Source organism: Papio anubis, chromosome 2 (genome assembly GCF_008728515.1).
Source record: "Papio anubis isolate 15944 chromosome 2, Panubis1.0, whole genome shotgun sequence".
Taxonomy (NCBI): domain Eukaryota; kingdom Metazoa; phylum Chordata; class Mammalia; order Primates; family Cercopithecidae; genus Papio; species Papio anubis.
In genome coordinates this window covers 141,441,135-141,461,823 of record NC_044977.1, presented here as the reverse complement: position 1 = coordinate 141,461,823, position 20,689 = coordinate 141,441,135, and the positions used below count along the sequence as shown (strand labels likewise).

The window sequence follows — 20,689 nt, the reverse complement described above, 5'->3', positions numbered from 1 at the left end:
CTAACCTTGTAAGTTATTCTTGCCAGCAAGTAACCTACAAAGACATATAGGTCTGCCAGAATGTTAAGTTTCTTTTCTTTCTTTTTTTTTTTTTTTTTTTTTGAGATGGAGTTTTGCTCTTGTTGCCCAGGCTGGATTGCAATAAATGGCATGATCTCGGTTCACTGCAGCCTCTGCCTCCTGGGTTCAAGCAGTTCTCCTGCCTCAGCCTCCTGAGTAGCTGGGATTACAGGCGCCCGCCACCATACCTGGTTAATTTTTTTTGTATTTTTAGTAGAGACGGGGTTTCACCATGTTAGCCAGGCTGGTCTGGAACTCTTGGCCTCAAGTGATCCTCCCACCTCGGCCTCCCAAAGTGCTGGGGTTACAAGCATGAGCCACCGCACCGGCTGAATGTTGAGTTTCTTGTTAACCAATCCTGCCCAAAGGCTTTCTGAATCATTTTTAGAAGCCATTAAAACTTTTTTAAAAAACTAGATGTTTATAAAACTTATAGCAGAAAAGTCTTACTAAGAGGAAGGACTAGAAAAAAAAAAAAGTCAAGCCATCATCTGAATTTTACTACAATAAGTAATTATTGGAATTTCTACATGAAAGGCAATTAGAATATATAGTTGGTTAATGAAGAAATTTAAGAGATACAGAGAAGGCACTGCCCATTTAAAATGTATCCTTTTAAAACCACTGAACAGAGAAATTCTTAATACAATTGAGAGTTAAAGTAGCATACATATATCACAGGCAAATTAGAAATGTTGGCACTACGAAGGACCTGTAGAAGTCTTCAATTTACTGAGACTCTCATTTTAGAAATGAGAGCTTTGAGTACTGAAATTGTTAGAACAGAATAAGCTATTTTAAATTACTATATATTTGGTTTTAAGTGAAGCACGAATGTCTTTTACATTCTTTTAAGAGTTGGAAGGGAGGTTAACTTTTTTAGAATAATTTAATGACATATTCTAATTTTTTCCAGTGCATCTGGGGGAGGTGTTGTAGCCATTGACAACAAAATAGAACAAGCAATGGTAAGTAAAAGTTTACAGTTCTCCCATTTCATAGATTGTTGGTTGTATGGAACACTTAGCTTTTCTCAATTTTAGAAAACAAATAATTTATTTAAACCAAAGATGACCAAATCATGTTTTTTGACAATGAGATTTCGTTGTAGATGCTAGAACATTGAGAATTTTTAGTCTAGAAATACTAATTGAGTAAATATTTCTCCCACTTGAATATCTCACATTTCATGCATTATCATTGGTAAGGACCATTGGTGAGGGGGCATACATATTTAAAGACAACATGTTCCCCAAATATTTCAGCACTGAAAATACTTTAGAGCGAAAAAGAGTATTAAAGCAAAAACAGCTAGAGGTCTGATGGAAGTAGACTATAAGTAAGCTGTGTAAGTAGGCCAGGCACAGTATCTGTAATCCCAGCACTTGAGCTGAGGTGGGAGGATCAGTTGAGGCCAGGAGTTTGAGACCAACCTCGGCAACATAGCAAGACCTTGTCTCTACAAAAAAAAGTTGGTATTTTTGTTTGTTTTGAGATAGTCTCGCTCTGTCACCCAGGCTGAAGTACAGTGGCACGATTTTGGCTCACTGCAACCTCCACCTCCCAGATTCAAGCGATTCTCCTGCCTCAGCCTCCTAAGTAGTTGGAACCACAGGTGCACACCACCACATCTGGCTAATTTTTGTATTTTTAGAGACGGGGTTTCACCATGTTGGGCAAGGTGGTCTCAAACTCCTGACCTCAGGTGATCTACCCGCCTCAGCCTCCCAATGTGCTGGGATTACAGGTGTGAGACCTTACAGGACTGTTAGTCTCAAACTATTTTTTTAATCCTAAAATTTTAAAGTCCAAAATGTTATCTTTAAAGCAGTACTATGACTAGTTTAACATCAAACACCTTTCCGTTGGAATATTGTTCCTTTGTTCTCTTGATCTACCATTTTAAGCATGTGATTTTAACCTTTTTTTTTTTTTTTTTATTCCAAGCTTAAAGAGTTGACAGTTTAAGAAGCTGGTATTTTTTGGAAATTGTCCCAAACTTTGAAAAGAAAATTCTGAGCTTACTGCTCTAGTTGGGAACTGGGTTTTTTCCAACCCATCTTCCATAGGCTCGGTCAAGATAAAGCAGAAATCTTAAAAGCAAGAGCAGGAAAACTAATATAAAAACTTAAACGGCACCAAGTAGGCTAGAACCGGATAGCACCACCTTTACCTTTTCACTCTTTGACATTCCTAATTTTGTTTTTCACAGGATCTGGTGAAAAGCCATTTGATGTATGCAGTAAGAGAAGAAGTGGAAGTTTTAAAGGAACAAATAAAAGAATTAGTTGAAAGAAACTCTTTACTTGAACGAGAAAATGCACTGTTAAAATCTCTTTCAAACAATGATCAATTATCCCAACTCCCAACCCAACAGGCCAATCCTGGTAGCACTTCTCAACAGCAAGCAGTGATAGCACAGCCTCCGCAGCCAACGCAACCTCCACAGCAGCCGAATGTCTCCTCAGCATAAAGCTTTCTTAAGCCTCATTAAGAAAAAAACTGAAAGCAATCTATCCTTGTGTGCCACTGGTGTTCTTTCCACTTTATACGAAAGCAAGTAGCCATGCTTTGGTTGTGTGTTTGGCCTTTTCAGTATTAGACAATCATTCTACAAGAGCTTTTCCTCTCTCTGAAATGTCATGCAGCGCTGTTGATGTCCAGTTCTATGTCATCAGTACACAAGGAGAATAATGGGGTTTATTAAAGCGAGCAAAGTCTGCATTTTACCTGGTGCGCATGAGTGGGGTCTTTAAGAGTTTTGGTGGCTCTCCCATGTTTCCTATTACCCTTGGATTTACCCTGAGCCTTCCTATCACATTATAAATAACAGTTCATCTAAAGAGCCACTTTTCTTTCAATATCAGTAACATTTGCCTACGTAAGTTTTCATTTATTTGTGTTTTATTTATTACAGGGCTGCTATTTTCATAATGTACATGAACAATGTCACAGAACTTTTTTAATTTTTTTGAATAATTATAAGTATCAGTAAAGGAAGTGAAAGACAGGATTGCATTTAACAGATAAAACGTTTAGGCAATAATTGAACAAAAGAATCCTGGCATATTTCTAACACTAATGGCAATTTACTTTTGGTATTTATTTTCAGTAGTAAAGACCCAGCTTGAATGTAAATTTTGTATAGTGTAAGTATGAAGAACATAGTGCAACTGTACAGGTAGTCACCAGTTATTGTGATATAATAAATAATTGGGCTATTTTGATGAAGAAAACTTTGTTCATTTGTTTCTACTTTCTAAGAGAAATTGCCACGATTCCTCTGCTTTTCAACATTTCGTATGACTTTTTTTTCGGGTGGGAATAAAAAGCTGTGAAATTGTTCAACCTACTTTGTAACCAAAGAAGCAAAGCTGTGTAATGGAGTTTTTTGGGGGTTTTTTTGTTTTGTTTTGTTTTTTTTGTCTTTTTTTTTATAATGCACATTCTTTATGTATTTTTATTTAGTGTTTTCTCAGTCACAATTTTCTTTGCTGTCTAGCATGATCTGCATGACCTATAATCTTTGAACCACTTTCGTACCTCATGTTTTTATCCAGCACTCTTATTGTAATATGTACTAGTCTGTGAACAATGTCAAATAAAAGAGAACGAACAGGTAGTTTGGTGGAGCTGAGCTAGTGTACAATACACTAGTTGTAAAAAAAAAAAAAAAAGTGAGCCATCTTTTGTTCATTTAAAATGGTGTTTTGAATTTCGTATGCAGAAAACGTTTTGTTACATTGCAGATTTTAATGTATTTAATAAATGCAACATGCAGATTAAGTGCAGTGTATACTGAGTATTTAAATTAAAATGTACATTTCATAAATACAGTTTCAAAAGAAAGCATCATTTTGTGTATACTAACACATTAAGTGTATGTCAGAAATTGATGTATAAATATATATTTTAACACATTTTCTGAAATTAAACTGCAGTTTTGTTGAAATATTTGGCTCTATATGTGTTCAAAATTTGACTAGATTTGTATTTTCACAATTCAAAATACTCCTTAAAGACCTGTTAATAATGACTTACTGATAGTTCTTAAATTTTCAAATTAAAACAATTTAAAGAATGCAAGAATAGTGAGCAATATTTGTACTCAATATTCATATTATGTTAGTGATACTGAAGTAGGAAATCCTTGTCTACCAAAACTTTTACTTGAATTCAGAAAGGTGCCTGTAGAAATTAATATGCGCTGCATCTGTAGCCAGCTAGCTAATCAGAGTCAATGAGAACCAGTAGTTAGTTCTCCCTGTTAAAAGACGTGTTTATTTGAAGTAAAAATTTAATCAGATTAGCCACAAACGAGGCATAAAATTGGGATGTACATGAGATTGCCAAATATTTTCTATTCTAGTTGCGCTGTAAGACATTGAACAAAATGTTAATGAATAACATTATAAATAAAGGAACTAAGTACATAGGCTTGAGTAAGCAACCCTAAGGATGTGTAGTAAGATTCCAAGTAGAGCTGCTACAGGTGAGATACTTAATGGAATGTGAAACTTCGCTGTTGGACTGTTAACCAGAGAGGTTTGCTGGCTGTGCCCCTCCAGTGCTAACTGTGATATGTGATATTTAATACAGGTGGAGAAAAACTAGTCTTAGAAAAAGAGGTGGGATTTTTGTGAAAATGGATTCCATTTTGATTCTGGGGCTGGAAAAACACTTTATAAACAAAGTAATAGTCTCCAAGGAAATGAATAATATGTTAAGGTTTAAAATGGTAACAGCAGTTATTACTACTTTTATATTAAGAAAAAAAATAGAAAAGGAGAGAAAACATGGGTAGTTCACAGAAGAGATAGAGCAGTTTCTAAAGGTTCAACTTCTAGTAACCTAAAAAATGCAAATTAATATTTTTAGCGAATTGTAATAAGTGTCCAAAGTAGCAGGACTTAACATAGAAAGACAGGCTTTCCTGTGTACTTTTAGAAAGTAATTTGGCAATATGTTTCAAGAGCCTTAAATAATAAGCTTTTCAGTGTAACGACAGAAGATACTCAACTCATGGTGCATTGTTCAAAAATGCAAAATTATTGTCGTGCCTGCCCTCTGCTTTCCCATCATCCCCGCCTGCTGTCAAAATCCAAACTATCCCTACTGTCAACCCTTCCCCCAGCTGATTGTTTAGGATCTTAAGTAACTTCCAGTTCAGCTATTTGAGTCTCCAGCTATTTGGAGTCTTACAGGAATGCCATCTATCTAATTCTGTCAGTGTAATGCCCATAGAGCAAGGTCCCACATAAGCTTTTCTGTTTTAGCCAATAAATCATAAGTAAAAATTTTTCTGATACGGTAATTGTCTACAGTTCAAACCTAACTTTCCCCAAATAAAATTTATTTTAGGTTGTTCCAATGTGATCTCACAGCTTGCCACACCAAAAACAAATAGTAGGGGTTAGGAGGCGTTAAATGTACAGTTTCCTTAACTCCTGATTGTCCAAAATAGCTGAATTTTTCAAATTCTATTTATAATATCCTATACTAATTTAGAAGTCTTGAGATAACGTTTTATAATCAAGCCTCCAGTGATTGGGGATCACAACTGCCATTATTCACAAGAATTTTCACAGGTGAATGATTATGTTTCTCCAAGTTGCAAACTCCGGTAATTCATGGACCTTAACAAAAAAAAAAAAAAAGTCTTAATAGTACCAGAATATCTCTGTTCTTGAAAATTTATCTTTGCAGAACCAGAAATAGCTAATTGTCTGGAAACAACTTTTAAGATTTGAAGTCACATTTTTAAAAGAAACTTTATGGCTCAGTGACAAGCACTTTGTGACATGGCTCAATTTTCTTAAATAATCCTAGGAAAAGGACAAAACCCAGCCCTCAAGATTGACAATTTGAGGACATAATAAGCCAACTAATAATGCAGCGAGAAATACTTGTTACTATACAGTCAGGGATGGTTTTTTTCAGGATAGGTTTCCTCAAAAACATGACACCTGAGTCTTGAAGGTCATAAGAGCCAGAGGGAAGGGCATTCCAAGCACAAGAAAAGAGAACTTAATGGCTTAAGAGCATAAACAAGGCTCCTAGAGCAGCCACAGAATTGCACTGGAGACAGGCAGGCAGTGACTTCCCCCCGACCTAGTAGTTTGGCATCTATTCAGAAAGCAAGAATGATTTATTGAATGGTTTTAAGTAATGGGATACTGTGCTCAAATTCTGCTGGATGTGCACAATTCCAGTGGCAGATAGGAGGTAGATTAGAGTAGCTGAAACTGGAAGCTGAGAAATAATTTAGGAGGGATGATAATCCAGAAAATAAACGATGAAAAGGCAAAATTACAAAGGCAATTTTGTGAAGCTCATGAAGGAAGTTTGTCTGTACCATTTTCCTCTGCACAATGAACATCCCATTCCCAGTATCAGGTATCAGGTGCCTATTTCCTTTTTTTTTTTTTTTTTTTTGAGATAGTCTCGCTGTTGCTCAGGCTGGAGTACAGTGGCAAGATCTTGGCTCACTGCAACCTCTGCCTCCCAGGTTCAAGCGATTCTCCTGCCTCAACCTCCTGAGTAGCTGGTGTTACAGGTGTGTGCCACCATGCCGGGCTAATTTTTGTATTTTCAGTAGAGACGGGGTTTCACCATGTTGGCCAGGCTGGTCTTGAACTCCTGACCTCAAATGATCTCCCCCGCCCGCCCGGGCCTCCTAGAGTGTTGATTACAGGCGTGAGCCACCACACCCAGCTGCCTATTTTCTTGTCCCTCCAAAAAAAGATTAAAGAGTCCCAACTCATACTTGAAAGTTTGACTCAGTCTTTTCCTTCCAACAGTCATAAATCTGTGAAATGAAAGTCTTTGTTTCCTTAAAGGAATTTCAAGAATTTAACAAAAGGGTCGGGGGAATGGAACCTTTGCTGTCACTATGCCTCTGTGTCAATTCTACCCTAAAGGTAAACTAAATGTAATCCTTTTATAGTGACTAGGATTAGGATGATTCCAAAGTCTCCCTAAAATCTATTCCTTGCTCCCTGGAAAGGATAATATTGGTTCTGGCCCCCACTGTAGGTACTGACAACCCAAGGCAGAATAGGTTTTGCTAGGCTTTAGCCTTTTATTCTTTGGCATAGGTCAGTCCTGCAGGCTTCTTTTTTCTAAGTCTCCTGCTTATCCAAAACTAGACCTTTTCTCCCACCTCCTTCTGCTTCAAGCCTCTTAATAATCCATATTTCTATTTCCTAGCAGTAGTAATAGTTTATTATTTAGTGATGTATACTTGCACCCTATTTACTCCTTTTCAACATTTCAAGATAAATCTTTGTCATGTATTTCTGTACCAGTTCACAGAATTTCTACAGCAAGATCCCTTTAAATGTATGGCTTTCCTTCATAGGTTGCAAGGATTACTTTATACAAGTGCTATTGTAACTATATCTTTCGTGGAGTACAATTGGTATGACATGCTGTGTTCATAGATGAAAATGCTAAGTGAGGCACTCTGAAGCAAGTTAAAGTTCACAGACATTCTTGCTTCCCCCCCACACCCTGCCATGGAATCATCAAATAAGAAAAATAAGACAGATTTTCAGATTGGCGATGGCCAAGTAAGACGCTGGTATTTTGCACTGGCGCTGTCCACTTAGTTGTTGAGTTTGTTCAGCATACCTGGATGGTGAGTGAGTTAGCTTTATTTTTCATTCTCAGCAGGGAAACTGATAGACTAGGCAGTTTGGGGAGTTTTCCCATTGTCTACGGTCATGGGTCCAGAGTATCTAAGTTTACAGACTACGACATTGTCCACAGAAGCCATATTTATCCCTTTGGAGGGAAGGAAAAGGTGTGCTTGGATCATAAAAACAACTGAATTTTAAAACAAGGCAAATGCCACAGTTCAACTTTTCCATAAAAAAGTTAAGTTCATCTCTTCATTCTTTTGCATTCCTACAATATTTCCATATAACAACTGTAAAGTACTCTTGCCTGCTGCAATCCAAATGTTATCCAGATCACAGTTCTTGCTGTCATTTCACAGGCATGCAATGTATCTATAGATAGGTCATACCTGAGGGAGATCAGAGACAGCAAGGGAACATTTTCCCCACACTTGAGACTGAAATAATAACAGATAAGTGTCTAATTCTAGTTTTCCTACTAAAAAGACACATGTATGACATTGTAAAACCCTAAAAGTGACGTTTTCAAGAAATTTAGGCTTCATTATTTTATTTTTAAAAAATGTTGACATGCAATTTAATTCTATTTCAATGTAGGTGCTGCAACCTGTACTGGATGTTTGGGGATAGAAAGATGATTGGGACATGATTTGTGTGCTCCAATGAGCTCAGTCCAGTGTAAGTGTAAAAGTTAAAGTGCCATATTGTTTATTCAGAGTATATGTTATAGTTTGTGAACCTTATATCATTTGTTAAATGAAAGGTTTTTATAAATCAACAGTAATATTGCCATGCCATGTAAAAATCCTTTGATATTGCCAGGAAACAACTTTAAATCACCATAAAGCTTTAACATCAAATAATACTTTTAGAAGGAGGGGAAAAGCCTCCCACCTCGACATTGAGCCTGTGAAGTATTACCTAAAAAAGAGGAACTAATCTGAGAAAAGTTTACACATTTTTAGCACTCTAAGTTGTAGATAATGGAATTGATTTAAATCAAAGTTAACTAGAATAGGATTCATGTGTCATGAATTATATTGTCTATTGTCTCATAAGCAACACACTTACTATCTTGGCTGACAAAATCAGCTACCATTCAATGAACCAAGTTAAGAATAACTCAGGTGACTGATGCCAAAAATAAATCTCTAAGAGAGCTGAGAATACAGAAACACAAATATATGTTGAGTAAGTAATAAAAGTGATATTTCAAATTAGTAAGGAACAAATGGATTATTCAATAAATAGTATGGGATAGCATAACAATTTAGAAAAAATACAAAGTTAGATCTTTCACAAAAATTAACTCCAGCTAGACTAGCTGTTAGTCTTCTACTTTTTGGTTACTCCCTTTTAGAAATTGGAAGCGATATACCCTTTCCCTTTGAAAATGCACATAAGCAAAGAACTTTACAAATCGGTTATGAAGAGATGCTCCATCTCAGCAAAATAAGGAACGTGCACATTAAAACACAAGAAACCATCTCAGATCCAACTAATATTTAGCATGCATACATATCAAAAACTGGAAAGGGTGTGGAAAAACAGGAATACATTGCTAGTGAGCATACAAATTGGCACAGCCTCTTTTAAAGACAATTGTGTATCACCCATTAAATTTTAAAAGTCACATACCCTGTGACCTAACAATTCCAACTTTTAATGTCCTAAAGAAACGTACATGTGTTCACAAGATAACTTGTACAATTATGTCAATTGCACCTTTGTTTGTACAGTAGACCCCCTTATCTGCAGTTTCACTTTTTGAGGTTTCAGTCATCCAAGGTCAACCACAATACAAACATATTAAATGGAAAATTCCAGAAATGAACATAAGTTTTAAACTTCAAACCTTTCTGCATAGTATAATAAAAATCTCTCACTATCCCTCTCCATCCTGCCTGGGATAGGAATCATCCCTTTGTCCAGTGTATCCACAGTGTATACTCTCTGCCCGTTAGTCATTTCTGTTACCAGATCATAAAAAAACATAGTACATAGAGGGTTTGGTACTATTCATGGTTTCAGGCATTCAGTGGGGGTCTTGCAAAATATCCTCCATGATGGGGGAGCTACTGTAATACTATGAAATTGGAAAAACCAAAATACTCATCAAGAGGATAGAATATGGTACACATGATGAAATATTAAGTATCAATGAAAAAGAGAAAGTCCTACATGTCTGGCATGGAAGGATCTCCAGGAGACAATGTTAAAAGTTTGGGGGAAAAAATTGAAAGACAATACCTGTAATACATACGATACTATTGATGTTACATCACACACACACACACACACACACACAAATACTGTATAGTGTACTTCTACAAGTACATATTTGTGTATTATATAGAGAGAAGGTCTGGAAGGATACTAACCAAACTGTTAACAGTAGTTTGGTAGCGTGCGTTAGCTTTAACTGTAATGTTTGATGTTTTTGAATATGCATTCATGTATTGTTTGTGTAATGACAAATTAATAAATTAGAAATAAAATAATGTTTTCTTCTTGTCTGCTGCTAATGTTTCCACTGGTACCTGGGGTCTCATCATGTTCAGTGTCTTTCCTCCCCAGGAATATCTTCCCCCTCTACCTGTTTCTTCTACTTCGCCTTCTCCTATGGCTTTTTCACATCAGTATTTATACAGGCTCAATAAATAACTGGCCAGTAAATGAGTAGCCCACCTCCCCTAAGTGAAAATGTGTTCCCTCCACTTGTTTTTTCAGCTCCCTCCGCTTCCTTTCCACTTTTACCTCTTCCAAGTACAGCTCATCACAAACGCAGTCTGGCTTTAGCTCCCACTGTGCCACTGAAACTGTTCTCGTCAAGGTCTTTGATGATCACTTTGTTGCTAATTCTATCCCATATCTATTGAACTGCTTTACTCCTAATTTCTCTTTATGATCATTTCATTACTCTAGTAGTTTTCTATCTCTTCATTTTCTAACTTTTTTTTTTTTTTTAAGAGTTTCCCTTATGAAAAGTATATAGTTGAATTTTCTTTTTTGAACCAGGCAACACTTCATTCCATAAAATAGAATAAGTGTTCCCAATTTTTTCTTTTATAGAGATGAAGTCTTGCTATGTTGCCCAGGCTGGCTTTGAACTCCTAGGCTCAAACAATCCTCCCTCTTCAGTCTCCCAAGTAGCTGGGACTACAGGTATCCATCACTGTTTCTGGCTTGAATTTTTAATTTCTTAACCCAATCTGTCTTTTGATAGAAAAATTTAGTCCATGTCTGTTTCATCAGTGGCATATTTGGATGTATTTCTGCCACCTTATTTCATGTTTTCTCCTTAAAATGCTTTCTAGGCAAGCCCCACTCCCACCCCCGGCCACCGCCCCGCCACACACACACCCTTTTTCCCTTTTCTTGACTTTTATTCAGTTGTTTCTCACTCATTTTTGATCCCTCTTTTGGTTGGGAAGTATACATTCCATATGCATTCTTCCAGTGGTTACAATTTTGTGTAGCATTTTGTTCTGGATTTCTCAACCATATACAAAAGTGAACTGTATAATGAGCTCCCATGTACTTATCGTCTAGTTTAAAAAATTATCTAATCATGGCCAATCTTGCATTATTTATACTCCCACTCATTTCCCCTCCCCAGGATACTCAAGAATGTCACCCCCCAGAAGAGAGTTCTAAGAGGAGGAGGAAAACGTGAGCCCCAGGAGGGGAATTCCAGGTGGAGGAGGAGAAAGGGCTCTGGGACCTACATATGGGGTTTAAAGTGAAGACCTAGGAAACTTGGGGTGAGAGGATGCCAACACTTAGAAATAATCCATGATGCTCTGGATTATTTTGAAGGAAATCTAAGATATTGTAGACTTCATCCATATATATTTCAGCGTATACCTCTAAAGGACAAGGATTTTTTAAAGAAAAATTATAACCAAAATACTATCACCCCACCTCAAAATTAACAATTCCTTAATATCATTAAAAATCTACTCAATGTCCACATTTCCCTGATTATCATACATTTCTTATGGTGTATTTGTTTGAATGTGGATCAAAATAAGGTCCATACACTGCAATTGGTTGGCAGGCCTCTAAAGTCCCTCTTAATATGTGGGCTCCCCATACCTCTCTTTTCCCCTTGAAATTCTTCAAGAATCTCAGTTATTTGCCCCATAGCTTTTTCTGAAGTCTGAGTTTTCCTAATTGCATTCTTGTAGAATCCTCTGTCCCTGTATTTCCTAAATTAGTTCTAGAAGTTTAATCAGATTTATATTTTGTCAAGATTAATTCGTAAGTGGTGGTATATACTTCCATCATATAATGTCTGTCTCTATTTTGTGATGTTGGAAGCACTGATAATCATTACCTAGACCCATTAGCGTATTAATTCTATTATCCCTTCTCACTCATTAGCAAAATACTTCTCTAAAGAGAGACTTGCGCTTACCAACTATTCAGCTACCCTGTGGTACAGTTTGTATAAGAAAGGGAGAGGCTTAGTTCTTTCCTTTTATTTCCCGGTTTTCAAAATAATGAGTACCTACCAAGGAATAAAAATAAATAAGGTATGATTAGGGAAGACTTACTCTGATATTTTATTCTGGGAAGAAGGCAAAGAGAATGTAGCGAGTTGATTTTGGATGCTATGACTCAGGGGTTAGTAGAGAGAAGCCAGGAAAAAGCCCCCAAAAAGTTGTTAACAGGAAATGGTGACCTGAAGATTTGTCTGTTTACTGCTGAGTCTGGGAGTAACTTCTAAGTGAAGAGTACCTTGAGGGAATAGGGGTGGGAAGCCCCATATCTGGGCAGAGGCGGGGCTGGTTCAGAAGAAGCATCTGCAGGTAAGAAAAGCAGGTCAGTTAGCCCACGGATTCAGAGAGTGAAGAGTTACAGAAATGAGCAGTGGATTTTTGTGGGTTTACTTTCTGCCAAACGGAGACTACGCATATTCTCCTTACAATCTGAGCATGAACCAGAAAACTTACTAAGAAAGGCTGCATGGGGTAGGTAACATTTAGCACATGCGACAATACTTTTTATTTTATTTTTTTTGAGATGGAGTTTTGCTCTTGTCGCCCAGGCTAGAGTGCAATGGTGCTATCTCGGCTCACAGCAACCTCCACCTCCCAGGTTCAAGCCATTCTCCTGTCTCAGCCTCCCTAATAGCTGGGATTACAGGCATGCGCCACCACACCGGGCTAATTTTTGTATTTTTGTAGAGACAGGGTTTCACCATGTTGGTCAGGCTGGTCTCAAACTCCTGGCCTCAGGTGATCCACCTGCCTTGGCCTCCCAAAGTGCTAGGATTACAGGCGTGTGCCACTGCTCCCGGCCAACATGCAACAATACTTCTAAGTATTTATTTATTTATTTTTGAGATGGAGTCTTGCCCCGTCGCCCAGGCTGGAGTGCAGTGGCACAATCTCCGCTCACTGCAAGCTCCACCTCCTGGGTTCACGCGGTTCTCCTGCCTCAGCCTCCAGAGTAGCTGGGACTACAGGCGCCCGCCACCACGCCCGGCTAATTTTTTGTATTCTTAGTAAAGACGGGGATTCACTGTGTTAGCCAGGATGGTCTCAGTCTCCTAACCTTGTGATCCACCCGCTTTGGCCTCCCAAAGTGCTAGGATTACAGGCGTGAGCCACCGCGCCCGGCCTAACTTTTAAGTATTAAAGATCAGCAACTCTGGTGCTGATGTGTTCTATTGCCTTTGCTATCTGTGTCTTGATTCTCCATGGAGACCAATTTTGTTATCATCCTCATGGTCTTTCCCATAAGGAACGCACTAAGAGGTTTCAGTGTTGGGACATTAGCTTAAGAACCTAGGTGGTCAGCACGAGAATCTAGGTCTGTGGGACCCTCCTATTAATGACTCCTCTTACCTACCACTCTCCAGCCAGTGTTGTCTCCTGTTCTTCTCCCCTCCCCACATGCCATCCTGCCCCGAGTAGTCTATTCGTGCTAAAGCATTCACTGAGAAAAATTGTAAAGGGAGAGTCCCTTCTCAGAAGTATCACCTTCTTTTAAAATGGAAATTTTGAAGACCTCCCTGTTCTGTTCTCTGGAGAGAGTGAACAAGTGGAGACTTGGCAATAGCTGTGGAAACACTGCCAGCCTCTTGCTTCTAGCAACCTTGAGTTCCAAACCTGTGAATCTTAGTTTTATGTTCACTGACTTCAGCTTCCTGAACCCATCCCAGTTCAGCATTAGGTAATGGCTGTGATGACAGCTGACTCATCTGGGAATGCAGCTTTCCTGGAGGCTTCCTCTGCTCAGATAATCACACTCTGGGAGGGAAAAAAGGTTACAACAATCTTCTACCCTGGGATACTCAAGAATGTCATCCCCCAGAAGGGAGTTCTAAAAGGAGGAGGAGAATGTCAGCCCCAGGAGGGGAGGTCCAGGGGGAGAAGGAGAAAGGGCTCTGGGCCCTACATAGGGGATTTAAAGCGAAGAGCCCAGGAAACTTGGGGTGAGAGGGTGCCAGTACTTAGAGACAGAAGCTGAGTGGTGTAAAATGGAATGAGAATCCCCTCATTGCCCTTTGACAGCTGGGAAACTTCAAACTGGGCCCCGTTTAAGGGTAAGTTCTGTAAGAGTAGAGACTTCTTATTTATTCACAGTTGTATTCCTGGTACCCAGTGCAGTGATGCATTGCTTAACAACAGGAATACATTCCGAGAAATGTGTCGTTAGGTGATTTTGTCATTGTGCAAACATTATAGAGTGTATTTATACAAACCTGGATGATCTAGCCTACTACACACCTGGGTTATATTGTATAACTATTGCTGCTAGTCTATAAAACTGGACAGCATGTCACTGTACCGATACTATACTGTGACACATGGTAAGTATGTGTGCACCTAAACATAGAAAAAGTACAGTAAAGATACAGTATAAAAGATTTAAAATGGTACACCTGTATAGGGCACTTACCATGAATGGAGCTCACAGGACTGGAATTTGTTCTGGGTGAGTCAGTGAGTGCGTGGTGAATACAAAGGCCTGGGGGCATTACTGTGCACTACTGTGGACTTTATAAACACTCTACACTTAGGCTACACTAAATTTATTTTTTAAAACATTTTCCTTTAATAATAAATCAACATTAACTTATTGTAATTTTTTTTTTTTTTTTGAGACGGAGTCTTGCTCTGTTGCCCGAACTGGAGTGCAGTGGCACGATCTCGGCTCACTGCAACCTCTTCCTCCCAGGTTCACGCCATTCTCCTGCCTCAGCCTCCAGAGTAGCTGGGACTACAGGCACCCGCCACCATGCCCGGCTAATTTTTTTTGTATTTTTAGTAGAGACGGGATCTCACCATGTTAGCCAGATGGTCTCGATCTCCTGACTTCATGATCCGCCCGCCTCGGCCTCCCAAAGTGCTGAGATTACAGGCGTGAGCCTCTGCGCCTGGCCTTTTTTTTTTTTTTTTTTTGAGACAGGGTCTTGCTCTGTCACTCAGGTGGGAGTGTAGTGATATGATCATGGCTCATTGCAGCCTTCATTTATTGGGTTCAAGCAGTCTCTCACCTCAGCCTCCCGAGTAGCTAGGACTACAGGCAACATGCCACTGGGCCTGGCTAATTTTTTACAGAAATGGGGGTCTCCCTTTGTTATCCAGGCTGATCTCGAACCCCTGGCCTTGAGAGATTCTCCCTTGGGCCTCCCAAAGTGCTGGAAATACAGGTGTGAGCCACCATGCTCAGCCACTGTAATTTTTAGTTTCATAAACTTGAAATTTTGTTGTAACTTTTTTACTCCTTTATAGTAACATTTACCTTAAAACACAAACATTCTATAAGTGTACAAAAATATTTTCTTTCTTTATATTATTACATAAGCTTTTTTCTATGTTTAAATTTTTTAACTTTTTAAACTTTTTTGTTGAAAATTAAGACACAAACCCATATATTAGCCTAGGCCTACACAGGAACAGGATCATCAATATCGCTACCCTCTACCTCCACATCTTATCCCACTGGAAGAGGTCTTTAGGGGCAATTAACACGCATGGAGCTGTCATCTCCTATAAGAACAATGCCTTGTTCTGGAATAACTCCAAAAGGGCCTGCCTGAAGCTGTCTTACAGCTACTTTTTTTTTTTTTTAATAAGTAGGACTGCACTCTAAAAGATAAAAAGTAGAGTATGGTAAATACATAAACCAGTAACACAGTTGTTTATTATCATTATTAAGTATTATGTGCTATACATAATTGTATGTGCTAGACTTTTATACGACTGGCAGCGCAGTAGATTTGTTTACATCAGGCATCACCACGAACATGTGAGTAAAGCGTTGCCCTATGACTTTACTGATGGTGGCCCACAGTTGACCTAAATGTTGTTATGCAGCACATGATTGTACTCTTATTAAATGAATGAATGAGGGTTCACGTCTATCTTACGTATTCTTTATTCTTGAGCTTTCTGATCTCTAAATGTAGCCTGAGATAACCAAATCATAGCCTTGTTGTGAGGATCAAACAATATAAACTATGTAAATCACATAACTGGGATCTGGCCCACAGCAAACATGCAGTAAATGCTGGCTCTTGCTTGCTTTCTCACCCCTTTCTAGGCATCTGGTTGAAGCAACGCTCTTTCTCCTCACTGCTTTTTGACCAAAAGCTTGGGAAAAAGACTAGGCAATTAGCACCTGTGATAAATCCAAGGTCACCTAGATAGGTTTAATCACCTTCTCCAAATAATAACACTACCAAGTTTTACAGCACTCCTGACAAAAAAAAATCTATTTTTCCTCCTTTTTTTTCCCTTTAAGACAGGGTCTCACTCTGTCACCCAGGCTGGAGTATAGTGGCACGATCACAGCTCACTGCAGCCTCCACCTCCTGGACTCAGGTGTATTTTTCTTCCTTTATCTCTTCAGAACCTCAAAACTACCCTAGTAAGCCTTGGGAAAGCAAGTGTTTGGCTCATCTGACAGATATAGAAACAGGTTCAGAGAATCCGGAGAGCTTGTGACCTGCCCAAGATCTCAGATCAGATTAGTGGTAGAACTAGATTCCAGCCCATGGGACGCCATAGCCCACATTTTTCTCCCCATTGTGCTTGAATAGGTTAGAGGTCACAGAAAGAAAGAACTCCTTTTCTGGAAAAAATTATGTTGAAACTGTACCAAATTTATTCTTATTCATTGATTCATCTACTTGATTTCATTAGGCAGCTCTGTGATTCAAGATATGGCCGTTTAGGATGGGCAAAAGAGAACAATATATGACAATATACACTCCTTGGAATGAAGAAAGGTAAGTCTCCATCCACAAAACACCAAACAGACTTCAGTCAGAACACTCTCAGTTCAAGAGGATGGGTGCTGATTGTTTATTTGTTAGAAATGTATATTTTCTGGCTGGGCCCAGTGGCTCACGCCTGTAATCCCAGCACATTGGGAGGCTGAGGCAGGCGGATCACTTGAGGTCAGGAGTTTGAGACTAGCCTGGCCAACATGGTGAAAACCCGTCTCTACTAAAAATACAAAAATTAGCTGGGCCTAGTGGTGCACACCTGTAATCCCAGCTACTCAGGAGGCTGAGGCAGGAGAATCACTTGAACCTGGGAGGTGAAGTTTGCAGTGAGCTGAGATGGCACCACTGCACTCCCGCCTGGACGACAGAGTGAGACTCCATCTCAAAAAAAAAAGAAAGAAAAAGAAATGAAAGGTGTATTTTCTTAATAAGTAGCACATGCTCACATACACACCATGGAATACTATGCAACCATAAAAAAGGATGAGTTCATGTCCTTTGTAGGGACATGGGTGAATCTGGAAACCATCATTCTCAGGAAACTATCACAAGGACAGAAAACCAAACACCACATGTTCTCACTCATAGGTGGGAACTGAACAATGAGAACACTTGGACACAGGGTGGGGGACATCACACACTGGGGCCTGTTGTGGGGTAGGGGGAGGGAGGAGGGATGGCATTAGGAGATATACCTAATGTAAATGATGAGTTAATGAGTACAGCACACCAACATGGCACATGTATATATGCATAACAAACCTGCATGTTGTGCACATGTACCCTAGAACTTAAAGTATAATAATTTTTAAAAAGCTTCAAAAAAATAAGTAGCACGTGCTCATTGAAATATTTCAATAAAGAAGTTAATTTTCAAAAAAAGGCAAAATCTGCCCTCTCTATTCATCTGCAATCCCACTCTGCAGAGTAAAACTGCTAAGTTTTCTCTGCACATAATTGACATACACACATTTCGTGTTTTCATTTACCATAAATGAGATTATACTAAACATATTTTTCTTCAACTTGCTTTCTACAAATCTACAGTAATCATGGACATCTTTTCATGACAGAACATAGAGATTGTCTTTATTCTTTTAAATAGCTGCATAGTGTTGTATAATAAGCCATATCACGACAGTCCCCTACTCATGGATGTTTAGATGGCACTTAGATTTTTTCTGTAATCAAAATTCTTTCTCTATACATCTTTGTCTAGTTATATGAGAATTTCTTTAGAATAAGAGTGGCCAATATTTCTTGAGCCCTTTACCTTCACATCATGTGAGTAAGACAAATCGCTGAGCCATGGGTAAGGCATTTCACTGTAGAAAAGTAGAGACCTGAGGCTCACAAAGAGTAAAGCTAGGAATTTTTGATATGTAATCAGAGTAGAAACTCAGTTCCCTAGCTCCAAAACCCAGATTCCTTTTAGCCTCAAAATATATGTATCTTTTTTCTCTTTTTTTTTGTTTTTTTGTTTTTTTGTTTTGAGACAGGGTCTCACTCTTATTACACAGGCTGGAGTACAGTGGCAGGATCTCAGCTCACTGCAACCTCTGCCTCCCAAGCTCAAGCTATCCTCCCACGTCAGCTTCCCAAGTAGCTGGGATTACAGGTTCATGCCACCACACCTGGCTGATTTTTGTATTTTTTATAAAGACAGGGTTTTGCCATGTTGCCCCACTGGTCTCGAACTCCTGAGCTCAAGCAATCTGCCCACCTCGACCTCCTAAAGTGCTAAGGTTACAGGCATGAGCCACTGCACCAGTCTACTCCAAATATATTGATATTCTGATAAGATGCCACAGGGCTATTTATCTTTTATTTGAACCCCTTATGTCCCTCTGTTCCACTTAACTAAAAAACTACCTATCCCCAGGGGGAAAAGCCGAGTGGATGAAAAAGCAAAAAATGGTTAAGCTGCAGTGCTCCAAGGAGACTAATCAAAGCATGTAAATATTATTTAAAATATCCTTTTAGGTTGAGTGTGGTGGCTCAATCCCAGCACTCTGGGAGGCCGAGGTGGGCGGATCGCCTGAGGTCAGGTGTTTGAGACTAGCCTGGCCAACATGGTAAAACCCCATCTCTACTAAAAACACAAAAATTAGCTGGGTGTGGTGGCAGGCACCTGTAATCCCAGTTATTCGAGAGGCAGGAGAATTGCTTGAACCCAGGAGGCAGAGGTTGCAGTGAGCCAAGATTGCGCCGCTGCACTCCAGCCTGGATGACAGAGCGAGATTCGTCTCAAAAAATAAATAAATAAAATAAGATAAGGTATCCTTGCAATATATTTTAATCAGCTTTATTGCGGTATAATTTATTCACTAAAATGTACATTTTAAATAAAGCTTGCTGAGTTTTGAAAAAGGATACAGCCATGAAACCACAACCATAGCCAAGATGAATGTCTTTGTATATCCTATACACAATGTCATCAGATATAAGTATTGCAGATAACTTCTTCCAGTCTGTGACTTGCCTTTTCATTTTGAGCAGAAAGTTTTCATGTGACAAAGTCCAATTTATCAAAGTTTTCTTTTATGGTTCACATTGAGTCTAAGAAGAAATCTTGCCTACCCCAAGATCATGAAGATTTTCTCCTATGTTCTCATCTAGAAATTTTATATAGTTTTTACATGTAAGTCTCTGATCCCTCTTAATTTTTGTATATAGTATGAAACAACAGTATGAATTTATCTTTTGCATATGGATATCCAATTGATTCAGAATTATTTGTTGAAAAGATTATCCTTTCTCTATTGAACAATTTTGGTACTTTTGTCAAAAATTGACTATAAATGTAAAACCTTTAAATGTAAATATAAACTCTATTTCTGTCAATTCTATTCTGTTGAGCTATATGCCTATCTTTATGCCAGTACAACAGTGTCTTGATTTCTGTAGCTATATAGCAAGTTTTGAAATCAGATAGTATAAATCTTCACATTTACTAATTTTTTTTTCAAAATTGCTTTGGCTATTGTAACTACAGCTGATAGAATTGACCAATGAAGCTGCAGTAGGCAGAATTCTAAGATGCCCTGGGACTGTAAATATGATGGGTTTTACTCTTATGATTAGTTTATGTTATATGAAACAGTTGACTTAAAGAAAGGGAGATTAGCCACATGAACCTTTTAAAAGCAGAAAATTTTTTTGGTTGATGGAAAAAGAGAAAACTAGAAATCCGAAGCACTAGAAATATTTAATGAACTGTTGTGGTTTGAAGATGGAGCAGGCCACATGACAAGGAATGCAGGCAGCCTCTAGGAGCTAAAAGCAGCCCCTGAGGGACTACCAGCAAGAAAATGGGGCTCTCACTCCTACAAGGTCAAGGAAATGAATTATGCCAACAACCTAAGTGAGCTTGGAAGTGATTCTTCTCCAGAGCCTCCAGATGAGAACTCAGTCTGACAGACACCTTGATTTCTAGTCTCACCATGTCAAACTTCTGGAATACAAAACTGAGGGCTAATAAAAGGGTGTTATTTTCAGCCTCTACATTTACAGCAATTTGTTATACAGCAATAGGAAATGAATACAGAGCTGTCTGGACCCAAGCTTTTCTTTATGGGAAGCATTTTATCTATTAAATGAATTTCTGTACTTGTTATAGGTAGATTCAGATTTTCTAATTCTTCTTAGGTCAGTTTTGGTAATTTGTATCTAAGAATCTTTGCATTTAAGTTTTCCAATTTGTTAATGTAAATTTGATCATAGTAGTCCTGTGAACTCTTTA

General features: G+C 38.5%; 1 protein-coding gene and 1 long non-coding RNA gene across 5 annotated transcripts in view; both read left to right on the top strand.

The window, feature by feature from the left end:
- The window catches only part of TSC22D2 (TSC22 domain family member 2), a 53,873-nt gene extending 48,515 nt beyond the window's left edge, over nt 1-5,358 (top strand). For 2 of the 4 annotated variants that reach the window (XM_003894958.4, XM_009201523.4), the window contains 2 exons: nt 977-1,028; nt 2,273-5,358. In XM_003894958.4, the coding sequence (XP_003895007.1) occupies nt 977-1,028; nt 2,273-2,533 (313 nt within the window). In that variant the 3' untranslated portion in view covers nt 2,534-5,358. Of the gene's footprint in view, nt 1-976; nt 1,030-2,272 lie in introns of those variants that run through there. The other 2 variants (XR_644035.4, XR_644036.4) reach the window with 2 other exon arrangements.
- Nucleotides 5,359-6,617: 1,259 nt separating this feature from the next.
- LOC110742633 lies at nt 6,618-17,133 on the top strand. Its single transcript, XR_002520512.2, has 3 exons — nt 6,618-8,378; nt 11,320-11,397; nt 16,862-17,133. It is a non-coding gene; the product is annotated as an uncharacterized LOC110742633 (long non-coding RNA).
- The last annotated feature ends 3,556 nt before the right edge of the window (nt 17,134-20,689 follow it).